We start from the raw sequence: 14,717 nt of genomic DNA on the forward strand, positions 1-14,717 counted from the left end.
CATCAATTAGCCTCACTTGTAGTTATTGTACAGCTTAAATAGCTGTGTGAATCCATGGATCTACTTATTTTTTTAACCGAGAGCTTCCCGGAATACTAATCAAGCTACTTTTCGTAGCAAATATCCAATATACAGCAACTTCTGATGGAGGTAAGAATCTTATATTTATTGTACCGTTTTTCCGATTCGTTTGGTGTGAATTAAAACGATCGAAAATAAACAACTAATTTATTTGCATACTTCACTACAAAAACACTATCACTTATAACTTAACTACTGGAGATATTTATTTTCACTGTATTTATTTACAACTATTGAAATTTCGCCCAATACTCCAAACTTTACTTCACTGAACTGACAACTGACTCACAATGGGCGGTGCAGATTCTTATATACTTGGCAGAGCGCTGTTTCGGAAGCTTCTCGCTAACCTTTGAGATTCCGTGTGGTGTTTGACTTGTGTCATTCCGAAATGATGGAAAATCAGCCGGTTTCCCAATATTTACAATATCGTTACAATATTAAGGGTGGCCCATCAAAAATGTACCATAAAGCATTACAGGGTTAGAAAGAACTCTTGAGCAAGATCCAGATCACACTTTAAGTGTGTTTATAAGAAAGTCTTGACGCAGAAAATATAATAAAACTTTTAACTTTCTAAGTGGAGGTATCATGTCCTAATTTTTTTCAAATAAAAATGGTAGTTGAATGATCTCTCGTTCGTACTTTTAATTTGCTATACGTCACTCAGTAGTTTTTGAAAATCGATCCACTCTTTTATAGAATATGGAATTTTAAAATACCACCAATACGTTTGACGAAAAATCGATTTTAAGTATAAGACATAAGTGTCGCAAAAATGAGTGACCTGAATAAAGGAGAGGGCTTAGAGGTTGTTAACTATTTTTCTTTCACTTTTAATTTCATTAACATTCGCAGAAATTGCACTACTTCACATCAATTAGCCTCACTTGTAGTTATTGTATAGCTTAAATAGCTGTGCGAATCCATAGATCTACTTGTTTTTTAACCGAAAGCTTCCTGGAATACTAACCAAGCGATTTTTCATAGCAAACACTCCACATACAGCAACTTTGGATGGAGGTGAGAATATTATAAACTCCTAGACAAAATTATCGCACCACTGATTATTTTGTCAAGAAAATGTAAATAAAAATAAATATCAGTTAAAACAGTTATATATCTTTTCTCATACAAAAAGCAGAACTGGACAAGAACTATGTTTATGCTCTATTTTGGTATTCAAGGTCAAATTTATCTGAACATTTAAATTCCTTATTTTGCATTTTTCGTTACATATGTACCTAAAGCGAACAGTTTCAGTAGTACTTCGTACGTTTTAAGGTGATAATTTAAAACAACTGTTGTGAAACATAAACCGTCCTTTTTATTGAGTATGGAGAGAGCGGCACGTCATCTAACTGAAAATGAAGCGGTCCAAGCAGTAACTTTAGTTGGAGAAGGTCGAAGTTACCGTTATGTGGCTGGCATTTTAGGCGTGCATCACACAACAGTTATACGAGCTGTGCAGCGGTTTCGGGAGACTGGAACCCACACAAGAAGACCAGGACAAGGACGACATAAAGTTACTTCTCAAAGAGATGACAATTTCTTGCGCCTCAATGTTCTAAGAAACAGAACATCTACCAGCCGTAGCTTAAATGATTTGATTAGGGAAGTACGCCATGTCAATATTTAAGATCGTACAGTTAGAAGACGCCTCCATGAAGCGAATCTAAATAACAGAAGACCCGCAACTGGACCACTCCTCACCAGACAACACCGTGTTAGTCGTTTAAGATTTGCAAGACAATACTCGGGATGGAATATAAATGACTGGAGGCGCGTTTTGTTTACAGACGAGACAAGAATTGCATTGCGATCACCAGACGGCCGTTCTAGAGTCTGGAGAAGAGAGGGTGAACGATTTGCCCAAGCATGCATATCTCCAAGGGAGCCATTTGGTGGAGGAAGTTTTATGTTCTGGGGAGGCATCGCCTACGATGCCTGTACGGAGTTAGTGCCCATACCTAGACCAGCTCTTAATGCACGTAGGTATGTGTTGGAGGTCCTTGAAGAACATGTATTTCCATTTGCGCCATTCATAGGAGCGGATTTCTTACTTATGCATGATAATGCTCGCCCTCACGTGGCTGTAGATGTTATTGAATACATTAATGATGTGGGAATTACCACTTTAGACTGGCCGCCCCATAGCCCCGACTTGAATCCTATAGAACATGCCTGGGACATGTTAAAACGGCGCATTTGGCAAAGAAATCCTCCTCCCCGAACATTAGCTGAATTGGAACATGCTGCTCGTGAGGAGTGGGAAAACATGCCGCAGGAAAGTTTTCAAAATTTGATACGAGGAATGCCGCGAAGACTTTAAGCGGTCATTGCAGCTAGAGGTGGCAATACACGATATTGAGAATTCATTATTGTTTTTCTTGGGTCTATATTTTTATTTTTGTATCAAAATTGAAGTTAGTGAAAATCGATGTTTTTTCCTTGTATTGAATTTAGTTACTTAAATCTCGTTTTGTTAAATAGAATATAATTTTTTTTGGTAATAAATAATGCATAGTTAAGAATGTTTATTTATTAATTTTTTTTTATCTTTCTTAAAAAAAAAATCTCTGAAAATCAAGTGGTGCGATAATTTTGTCCAGGAGTATTTTTTATTTTTTCCGTTGTTTGGTGTGAATTAAAATAATCGAAAATAATCAACCTATTAATTTACATACTTCGTTACGAAAACAGCATCACTTATAATTACTAGAGATATTTATTTACCACTATTTAAATTTTGCGCCAATATTCCGAATTTTACTTCACTGAAGTGACAACTGACTCACAATGGGCGGTGCAGATTCTTATATACTTGGCAGAACGCTGTTTCGGAAGCTTCTCGCCAACCTTTGAGATTCCGTGCGGTGTTTGACTTGTGTCATTCTGAAATGATCAGCTGGTTTCCCAGGATTTATAATATCGTTACAATATTAAGGGTGGCCCATCGAAAATGTACCATAAAGCATTATAGGGTAGGAAAGAACTCTTAAGCAAGGTCCAGAAATACGTCAAGTGTGTTTATAAGAAAGTCTTGATGCTGAAAATATATCAAAACTTTTAACTTTCTAAGTGGAGGTATCACGTCCTAATTTTTTTTGAATAAAAATGGTAGTTGAAAGATGTCTCATTCGTACTTTTAATTTGCTATACGTCACTCAGTAGTTTTTGAAAATCGATCCACTCTTTTATAAAATATGGAATTTTAAAATACAAACAATACGTTTAACGAAAAATCGATTTAATCCTACTTCGAAACCTATTATATAAATCAAATTAAATTTCTTCATCAAAAGTGTTGTTTTTGTGGATTTAAAAGTAATTTAGGCAAATTTTAGTAAGTACACGATTCTCGAATTTGAGTTTTTCATTTATCTTTTGTGACTTATAATTGAAGCATTTATAAGTAAATACATCTTTAAAATTTATCCTTTATGGTGTACTCAGTTGTAGAAAAAGTAAATTTTTTTTTAATATTTTTTTTTAAATAAATTAGAAAATCGGATCGCGAAGCTGTTTTGATGTTTTTGGGAAAATTGTTTTCCAAATAACTAAATTTTCCAAGTAATGCCTTGCATAACTTTTTCAATTGGCCGCTTTCGTGTTGTTTTATCAAAAAATGTTAAACTAAATTTATTATGATTTTATACGATGTGCTTAAAATTTATCAAGAAGAATTTTCTACTCATATAATTTTCGAATTAATCAATGGGTTTCAAATGAATCAAATTCTAAGAAAATATTGTGTGAATAGGAGGTTTCTACAGAATAAATCAATTTTTAGTCGGAGAACTTGCAGTGGGTGCTCCTGCTGGAAAAAGGTGAACTTTAACAAAACTAATTCTTATTTACTAATCCTAATCGAAATAACGAAATCGTAATCTAAATCAGCTTGTAAGTAGTTACGTCCACATTTTGATTGGGTTGATTGGACTGTTTTTTAGTAACATTTTACTAAAATAAAGAAATATTAGAACGTATTATTTTTTTGTAAAAGTATGAGACATTAATTTGACAAAAATGAGTCACCTAAATAAAGGAGGGGGCTTAGAGGTTGTTAACTATTTTTCTGTGACTTTTAATTTCATTAACATTCGCAGAATTTGTACAATTTCACATCAATTAGCCTCACTTGTAGTTATTGTATAGCTTAAATAGCTGTGAGAATCCATGGATCTACTTGTTTTTTAACGGATTTTTCATAGCAAAATACTCCATATACAGCAACTTCGGATGGAGGTAAGAATATTATATTTATGTTACCGTTTTTCCCATTCGTTTGGTGTGAATTAAAATATTCAACTAATATAATTACATACTTCACAACAAAAACACCATCACTTATTGCTACTAGAGATATTTATTTTCACTGTATTTATTTTTACCACTATTTAAATTTCGCGCCAATATTCCGAAAATTACTTCACTGAACTGACAACTGACTCACAATGGGCGGTGCAGATCGTTAAGTATATACTTGCCAGAATGCTATTTCGGAAACTTCTCTCCAACCTTCGAGATGTCGTGCGGGAACCTTGTGTCATTCCGAAATAACAGAAAATCAGCTGGTTGCTCAGTATTTACAATATCGTTACAATATTAAAGGTGGCCCATCGAAAGTGTACCATAAATCATTACAGGGTGGGAAGGAACTCTTGAGCAAGATCCAGAAATATGTTCCGTCAAGTAGGTTTATAAGAAAGTCTTGATGCAGAAAATATAGCAAAACCTTTAACTTTCTAAGTGAAGGTATCATCTCCTAATTTTTTTTAACTAAAAATGGTAGTTGAATGATATCTCGTTCGTATTTTTAATTTGCTATACGTTACTCAGTAGTTTTTGAAAATCGATCATTTATAAAATCTGGAACTTTAAATTGCCAACATTACGTTTAACGAAAAATTGGTTTATTCTTACTTCGAAACTTACTATTTAAATCAAATTACATTTCTTCACCAAGAGTGCTGTTTTTGTGGATTTAAAAGTAATTTAGGCAAATTTTGGTGAGTACATAATTCTCGAATTTGTGTTTTTTACTTATGTTTTGTCACTTATAGTTGAAACATTTATAAGTAAATAAATCTTTATAATTTGTCCTTTATGGTGTACTCAATTATAGAAATGATTTAGTTTTTTTTTAATAAATTGAGAAAGCAGATGGTGAAGCTGTTTTCATATTTTTGGGAAAATTGTTCTCAAATTGACTAAATGTTTCAAGTAATGTCTTGCGATTTTTCGATTGACCGCTCTCGTGGTGTTTTTTAAAAAAATGTTTACCTAATTTATTATGATTTTATACGATGTGTTAAAAATTTATCAAGAACAATTTTGTACTCATATTATTTTAATCAATCATTTTCAAACGAACCAAAATCTAAGAAAATATTGTGTGATTGAAAGGTTTCTACCGAATAAAAATAAAAATCAATTTTAAGTCGAAGAGAACTCGCGGGATGCTCCTACTGGAAAAAGAAAACTCTGACAAAACTAAATCTTATTATTTATCCTAATCTAAATAACGAAATCGTAATCTAAATCAGCTTGTAAGTAGTAATGTCCACATTTTGATTGAGTTGATTGGACTGTTTTTTAGTAATATATTACTAAAATAAATAAATGTTGGGACGTATTATTTTTGTATGAAAGTATGAGACATTGATTTGGCAAAAATGAGTAACCTAAATAAAGGAGGGGGCTTAGAGGTTGTTAACTATTTTTCTGTCATTTTTAATCACATTTGCAGAATTTGCACCATTTCACATTAATTAGCCTCACTTGTAGTTATTGTATACCTTAAATAGCTGTGCGAATCCATGGAACTACTTGTTTTTTAACCGAAAGCCTCCCGGAATACTAATAAAGCGATTTTTTATAGCAAATACCCAATATACAGCAACTACAACAACTTGACGAAGGTAAGAATATTATATTTATTGTACCGTTTTTCCCATTCGTTTGGTGTGAATTAAAACAATCGAAAATGATCAACTTATTTATTTACATACTTCACTACGAAAACACCATCGTTTATTACTACTAGAAATGTTTATTTTCAGTGTATTTATTTACCACTATTTAAATTTCGCGCCAATATTCCAAACATTATTTCACTGAACAGACAACTGACTCACAACGGGCGTTGCAGATCTTATAGTTTTTAATTCGCTTTACGCTGAGCCTATGGCTTAGTTCAATACCATACATTGCTAGAGCTTGTAAGAATTGCAGAAATTTTCTTGCTCTAATTGGTCACCAATCTGCAACTAATCGCCGCTCAGCACTGCTACCTGTGAGATATTTTGTGCATAACTCTACTTGTCTTAGTTTGTCTCAAAAAGTCTTAGACTTCTGCCGTACAAAGCTATATTTTTGGGAGGTAGTTGTCCCACTTCTTGAGGTGTTGGTTGTACCCCTTTCAGGTACTTGAGCCTCTTGCAGAGTTGGGTCGGGCATTCACAGAGCAGGTGTTCTGCTGTTTCTGTGGCATTGCTGCAGAATCTACATTGGTCGTCCTCTGTTATACCTATTGCCTTTAGGTGATATTTCACTGGGCAATGACCGGTTAGGAGTCCGACTGCTGTTCTGATGTCTGATCTGTTCATGTCTAGGAGCTGTTCAGCTCTTTTTCTAGAAGTGGTTATAAACTTTTTGCCTGTCTTAGTCCTGGCGCTCTTCTCCAGTGCGACAGCAATTGTTCTTTTTCCCACCTGTTTAGGTCTTCAGTGATGTGGGTCTTCATTAAACCACAGTATGGCTCTGGACCATAGTATGGTGTTTGAGCCTCTTTTTTTGCAAGGCGATCGGCTTTTTCGTTCCCCTCTATACCCCGGTGGCCAGGTAGCCACATTAGTGTTACTTGATTCTTTGTTGTAAGGCGCTTTAGGGTTTGTTTGCACTCCCAGACTAGCTTTGAATCACATTTAAAAGCTTTCAGGGCCTTTAGAGCAGCTTGGCTGTCTGATAGTATAAATATGTGTTTTCGTTGGAGGCCTTGGTTGATGCACTCTTCTGCACATATGTCTATGGCAAGCACTTCAGCTTGAAAGATGTTAGGGTATTTGCCCAGTGACTTTGAGATCTTAATGTTAGGGCCTGACACGCCCAGTCCTGCTCCTTCTGTTAGTTTGGAACCGTCTGTGTACCATAGCGATGTATTGTCGGCTTTTGGTACTTCTTTTTTCTCCCATGATTGGCGATCATCTATGATCACTTCGAATGGAATTTCTAGATCCAGCATGGCCGTTATGTGGTCACGTGGTTTGCTGGCATTTTCCAGTTTAATTTCTTCGAGGATGCGCAGGTGACCACTTAAATCCCCAGGCTTGAATTTGCCGGTTTGGAAAAGCCTGTGAGCACTGTTAATTGCCTCTTTTTTCACGCTTATGTGAAGTGGAGGCATGTTTAGCAGTGTCTCTAAGGCTGTGGTAGGACAAGTAGACATTGCCCCGGTTATTCCTAGACATATCAGCCTTTGGACTTTGTTTAATTTGGTCTGTGCGGTTGTTTGTTTGATCTTCGGCCACCATACCAGGGAAGCGTATGTGATGATGGGCTTAGTGACTGTTTGGTAGATCCAGTATACCATTTTCGGTTTTAGCCCCCATGTCTTGCCAACGAGTTTGCGGCATGTCCAGATTGCCACTATGGCTTTGGAAATGGTCTTATCTAGATGATTGTTCCAAGTTAGTTTGTGGTCCAAGGTAACCCCCAGGTATTTCGCCTCGTTAGAAAATGTTAGCTGAGTTCCGTTTAATATAGGTGCTTTGAGTTCTAGCTTCCTTCTTCTGGTAAACGGCACTAAAATTGTTTTTCTAGGATTTAAAGATAATCCTTCAGTTTCGCCCCAGTTTTGTATAGTATTTAGGGCACTTTGCATTCGATTCGATATTACGCCCTCGTGCTTGCCCCTAACTATTACTACCAGGTCATCTGCGTAGCCTAGAACTGTGAATCCGGATCTACTTAATATGTTAAGAATTTTGTTTACTACTAATGTCCACAGTAGAGGTGACAGAACCCCTCCTTGGGGACATCCTTTTACTGTGGTTACTGTTTCTGTCGCTCCATTTATTTCTGCTGTGATGGAGCGGTGCTTGAGCATTGATCCTGTCCACTTTACGATGGGGGCCTCCACCCAAAATTTTCTGTAGAGTTGTTTAATTTACATTTGAGCCTAGCCTTGACCCTTTCCCTATATCCCTCAATAAACCTCTTATTGCATAAGTCAACCATGGTGCATAAGGCTTAGTCACTCTAACGAACCTTAAGGGAGCATGCTTATCAAATAAATACTTTATATTATGAGTCAGATACTCAACTATATCATGAAAGTAGAACAAGTCATCCCACCATATAACAGACTGAAGGTCAGGTAAAAATTCAGGTTTATGGGAATGCTTCAAATCCCTTATAGTCAAAAATTTTTCAGTTTTTATAATAGATGTTATGTTTATATAGCAAAATGTTAATAGATGATCACTTACCCCATTTGAATCTAATATTCCCCTCTGACTTACAAAATTTTTATCGTTAATAATGCTGTATCAGTCAGACGACTTGGTTCATCAATTATTTGATAAAAGTCATTCCTATCAAATTATTTGCTGACTGGGTTTTGAATATTCATCATATTGATGTTTAAATCATCATTTAATAAACATTGTACTTTAGTCTAATGTGTGGACGCTCTTCTGTTACAGTTACTTAATTTTTTTTTACAGGTCATACAGTAAGTAACTCTTCTGGAGATCATATGACTTCCCTAAAACTAATGAGAAACAGTCCTGCCCGAGATGAGCGCAGATGGATGGTAACGGCCACCTGAGACGGGCAGGCAGGTTGCGGGATTCCTAGATTTATCAACCGCAGCCGGTCGCTGGACGAAATATCGGGTTCATCTCTAGTGGAACTTGCCGAATTTATTACAGAGTTTACCGAAGTGCAAATAAACTATGAGACTATCATTTAATTTTATAAGGTGGTTGAGATGTATATTAATATGGTTGTTGTGAATACAAAACTATTGAGCAGCCTAGACTTCCAAATGAATAGTTTATATACTATTTAAAGTTAGGCTTTGTTATAAGAAGGGGAGATCGGGGAGTATTGAGACGGGTTTTGCTTTTAGACCAAAAATTATAATTCCTTTTTAGCTACATTAACATTTTTAAAATATGATAAAGTTTAACGATACTTAGATATCTAAGTTTTACTTTCATGCTCAAAACTTATTTTTTGGATTTTCGCAATACTCAGAGGGTTAAGAGACAGAAATTTATTAGTACGAATATATCATTCAATACAATACAATATATTAGGGAAATTTTCATAAATACACAATCCAATTTATAGACACAACTTAAAAGTTTTAATATAACTCATAGTACAGGGTGTCCCATTTTGGGTACTTTTGCGGTATATCTCCGTTATTTTTAGAGATAGAGATTTGCGGTTTTCGCGGTACTGTGCTACTTTTTCGTAAAACTAAAGATGCTGTTAACAAAATTTTCATAGCCCTTTTATAATTTAAGATACAGGGCATTTTTGAAATGTTTGTATTTTAGGACCCCCCTCGTATCTCCGTTATTTTTTTAGTTTTTGTTAAAGTAAAAATTTCTTGTAGATTTTTTTTCGTAGAATCTAGTGGTGTAGATATTTTTTTTTGATTAATAGTTTTTGAGTTATAACCCAAACCTAAGTTTTTTATACGGAACACCCTGTATATTTATAGTTCATAAAATTGGCCTTTTTTTTCCTTTTCAAAATTATATAACAGTATGGATCTATTTTCAAAAATACACAAATAACCAACAATTTTCTAAATTAAATGCATAATTTAATAGTAGGCCATGAATAGCTCAACAAATAAGAAGTTACAAATTAATAACGACGAATGGGGAATTGCATCATTCTTCTTTTTTGTAATAAAAGAACATAAAAAACAAATCTATAAATTTAATAAATACTCTAAGAAAACAACCATATAACAAAACGACAATGTAACAAAACAATATTTTCAGAAGAGATGTTCAAAATGACCACCATCTTCTCTGATACAAAATTGGCACATACTTGTAACCCTTTGAATAGCATTTAAAATAATAATTTGTCTCCTTCTCAGATTATAAAATTCTAAATGAATTGCGTCTTAAAGTTCTATTAGATTATTGCATTGTCTTATATACTTCATATACATTCTTTTATATATACTTTATCTTGTATATACTCTCATAAAAAAAAATTAAAATCGAGAGATCGGGAGACCGTGGAAGCCATATAACAGGTCCATTGGTACCTATGCATCTTTGAACAAAGTTATTTTCAAGAAATGCCCTTACGAGCCCAGAGTTATGACTTAAGGCACCATCTTGTTGTAGGTAGAGAGTGTTATATTGGGCTAGAGGCATATTTTCCAGAAGTTCTGGAATAACTTCCTCAAGTATGTCTAGGTACCTACGTTAGGGTGGGTCGTTTTTATACTTTTTCTTTAATTTTGACAGACCTGTGGTTTAAAAACTTGCTATTAGGTAAAATAATCTCGTGCAAATTTAAAAAAAAATCATCAGCGTTTGCACCCTCGCTACTCCCCCCAAAAATACAAAAAAAAATATAAATAGAAAATAATTTGCCTGTGCTATAAAATAATGTAATATAGTCCTCTAATTACGCAAAAAAAACATTATTAAATTGTAGACATATTTAGGCCCCCCGCCAGCTCTTAAGCGATAATGGTCCTGTGGTATTTCCGTCCAGATGTCGAACCAAATGTCGCAATGGCAACTTGTTTGCATGTAGTTGACATATACACATCAAAATGGTCTAGGGAACACATACAAATATGTTATTATTTTTGAGAAGATTGGAAAAAAGTTAATTATTGGAATTTTTTTACATTATTCGAATAAAATAACAATATAATTATTAACTTTTTTTGTAGATTATAATTTACTTATAATTTAGGGTCCAAATAAAAAATAAAGAACAAAATCCCATTTATTACCGTTTATTAAAAGAAATTATAAAAATAAAAATTTACCAAATACAAATTAAACTAGTAGCCAGATGGTCCAACTCTATTATTAATAACACTTTGGTATCGCCTAGGCATACTTAAAATTAAATTATTAATTAATTCTTGGGGCAACTCCTCCCAAACATGTGTCACAGCAAGACGAAGCTCCAGAGAGCTTTGAAAAAAGTCAAATCGTTGAAGAAGTTGCCTTTTTAACCAATCCCAAACATGCTCAATTGGATTAAGCTCTGGTGAGGTAGAGGGCCAGGGTAGAAGATTGATTTGATTTTCCTCAATAGCGATTCGTACAAGCCGTGCTCGATGTGGTGGGGCACTATCTTGTTGCAACAACGAATTTGGGCCCATTTCGCGTAAATATGGAACAATTACAGGCAGTAGTATATTATCCCTATAACTTATTCCAGTCATTGTATTTTCGACAAAAATTAGGTTCGTTTTTCCGTCAAGTCTAATGCCACCCCAAAACAATAGTGATCCACCACGTTGCCTTACTACTTCCCGGGCATATCGCAAACGATTTTCATTTCCTTCCTCTCTCCAAACACGAATTCTACCAGAATCACGATAAAATGAAAATCGAGACTCATCCGTAAAAAGAGATGTGGCTCATCTTTCTTGATTCCAGTTAACATGTTCTTGGCACCACATTAATCTTGCACCTTGATTTCCTAAAGTTAACCGAGGAATCCTTAGGGGTCTTCTGGCATGAAGTCCTCTCTTATGCAAATGGTTTCTAATAGTTTGACCTGAAACCTCGACGTTATGCACTCGTGAGAGCTGCTGAACCAAAACAGAGGCTGTTACCGTGGGATTTCTTTGAGCTTGCAAAGTTATAAAACAGTCTTGGGCAGGTGTAATAACTCGCGACAGGCCTTGATGCCATTCTCTAACATCATTTGTCTCTCTATATCTTGTCCACAAACGGTTAATTACACTGAAAGATGTATCCAAAGCTCTTGCAACGTCTGTTTGACTTGTTCCTGCCTCAAGCATTCCGACTGCTCTTAGCATTTCCTCTCGAGTTAAATGTCGTCTTTCCATTTTTATTGAATAAAAACTAAATCACAATTGTTCGGTTGGAACCACAGAAAGTGCGATATTGCGTTAGAATTTAAAAATTATAATCTGCATTATTTCGACAAAATGTGCAAGTAGCAAATATTTATTTTACTTCGTTGGTATAATATTAAAGGTAGTATCTATTCCGTATGAAAATATAAATATATAAAAATTTATAAGGCGAAAAAAACTATTTTTCTAAGTGTTCCTTAGACTATTTTGATGTGTGTATTAGCCATTGCAAAAGTCGTTTAAGATGTAATTCCAACAAATGTATTAACACCACCGTGAGGCCCAGTGTTAATGACAGTACCATCGCAGCCAACCGCAACTAACTCGCTAACTAATACTTCATTTTCGGTTAAATATTTTAGAATCGTTGAAGCTATGGTCTTTGCAGTACCGTTTTCAGGTGTTACGTGTCATATATAGTCACTACCTGGTTCCTTTAATAACACTATATGTTCTTCGAAAATGATTTTCCTAGATGACGATTCACCCTGTTTTTTAATGTGAAGAGTTCTATCTTTGCGTCCATCAAAATAGAGAGCTTGAAGACTAGTACCATCTTTTATTATAGTTTTTTGTAAATCAAGTCGTTGCCTTTTTCTTTGTTGATCTAATTTGGACTTGTCTATTAAATAAGATTGATCAGTTTTGCATATCAATCCAACATCTTCCAGAACTGCACTGGCGATCATTGCTCCTTTTCTACTTGATAATCCAGCTCGGTCTATTGCTTTTGCTAATGCAGGAAAGTCGAGGGTTATGCCCGTAGAAGTTGACGGCTCTGGTTCGAAGTCTGGATCACAGTCTGGTTTGCTTTGCACTGATATATCTGATAGATTGCCTTGTTCAATATTTTTTTCTGATACATTACGCGAAATTTTTTGTTGACTTTTGTTCTCCGGAATATTACGCGAGAGGTCCCTGCTTATTCTTTTTTGTTTTTGCTGCAAATTTTTACTTGTTTTGGCATCTACTTGCCCTATAGACATTAATCGTGTAGTTCTCTGGTCGTTTAGAAAAGCTTGTTCCAAATTTTTGGAACTTTGTATGACTTCTCACAAATACACTGAAGACAAATACAACACAAATACAACAAATACACATAAGTTAAAATCGGTACATTTGCACTTGAAATATCAAAGAGTTTAGTATTAGCCTCATCACGAAATTTTTGAAGCTTAGTTTTCGCCGCATCACTTGTTTTCTTAATTGACTTTTTAATGTTTATAAATTGTTGGTAATACTTTTTTAATAAGGCAATACATTGGTGATCTGATATAAACATTCTGATATAAGCTTTCATCCAAATTTCTTGAATTTTTTGCACTACAATTTTGATTATTTCGGTAACTGTTTTATTTTTACCTTCACCACTGCCGGCTACGTCATTTTGGATATATAAAAAATATCGCATGACGTCACCATAACACGGAAGCACGGTTTCACATAAAACGGTAGGGTTATCAAACACGGGATCACCAATCGTTTGCCGCGTTAACAATTTTTGTCTCTCCGCTATTGTTTTCTGAAGTAAAACTTCACTCTAAACAATAATCGAAATTATTATACTTAATAATATAACGAATGAAATGTATAGTACTTTGAAAACACAATTGCACAACCGACTAAAAACAGAGACAACCAAAGAGACAGGCAACTGTGCGCTAATAAAATATCCGATTATTTTCCATCTTTGTCTCTCTTCGTGAAAGGTGAACGTAGATGGCGCAGATAGCGTTTGCCGCCATAATTCAAACCTCGGCTATTAAGCATTTAATAATTTATTTTAATTAAAATCAGCCGTTATGTCTCAGAAGTCAGAACATCATAATTATGTTCTGAGACAGAACGGCTGGTTTTAATTAAAATAAATAAAAAGTTATTGATATGTTTTTAATTACTCAGAACGATGGCAGACTTTAATTAAAACGATGCAATTTAATAACATTTAAATTGGGGAACTAAATAAACTAAATATAATTCTGAAACGTTTTGTATTATATTTTCAGTATATGGTATAACTATAATATGTGCATGCATTTTCTTAATTATTTTCATAATTTATAATTTAAGACGGTAACAGTAACATGCATATACATAAATGCAATTAAAATATAGAAAGATTTTAATTATCACAGTACTATAGTAATATTTCTAAATATATATCCTTTGGTGTAACACTTAAAATAAAAAAAGTTTAATGTTTTGCTGAAGATGCTAATATCGTTAGCGAAACAGGTATCCAGAATAAATGAAATTGAAGTGGTAAAACTGTTTTTCTACTAATTAAGTAGTAAAGAATAGATTATTCTGTTCTATTCTATAATAATGAATATACTGTTAAATTTGTATGAGTATGAAAGACATATACACATGTTTCATTATTTATGATCCAGTATTTTTTTATCAATAAAAATTAATTAAAAGAATAAAACAGATTACAGCTAAATTTAAAATAGCAGCAAATAGTCAGCACAGATAGTCTGAACAAATGTTATTCTTGTAATTATTTTAAGTTATATTATAA

General features: G+C 34.2%; 1 protein-coding gene across 3 annotated transcripts in view; it reads left to right on the forward strand.

Moving 5' to 3' along the window:
• The window catches only part of LOC126744737 (oxytocin receptor-like), a 504,438-nt gene extending 490,093 nt beyond the window's left edge, over positions 1 to 14,345 (forward strand). For all 3 annotated transcript variants that reach the window (XM_050452271.1, XM_050452270.1, XM_050452272.1), the window contains one exon: positions 8,811 to 14,345. In XM_050452271.1, coding sequence (XP_050308228.1) covers positions 8,811 to 8,914 — 104 coding nt within the window. In that variant the 3' untranslated portion in view covers positions 8,915 to 14,345. The remainder of the gene's footprint in view (positions 1 to 8,810) is intronic.
• The last annotated feature ends 372 nt before the right edge of the window (positions 14,346 to 14,717 follow it).

This window comes from Anthonomus grandis, chromosome 14 (genome assembly GCF_022605725.1).
Source record: "Anthonomus grandis grandis chromosome 14, icAntGran1.3, whole genome shotgun sequence".
Classification (NCBI taxonomy): Eukaryota; Metazoa; Arthropoda; class Insecta; order Coleoptera; family Curculionidae; genus Anthonomus; species Anthonomus grandis.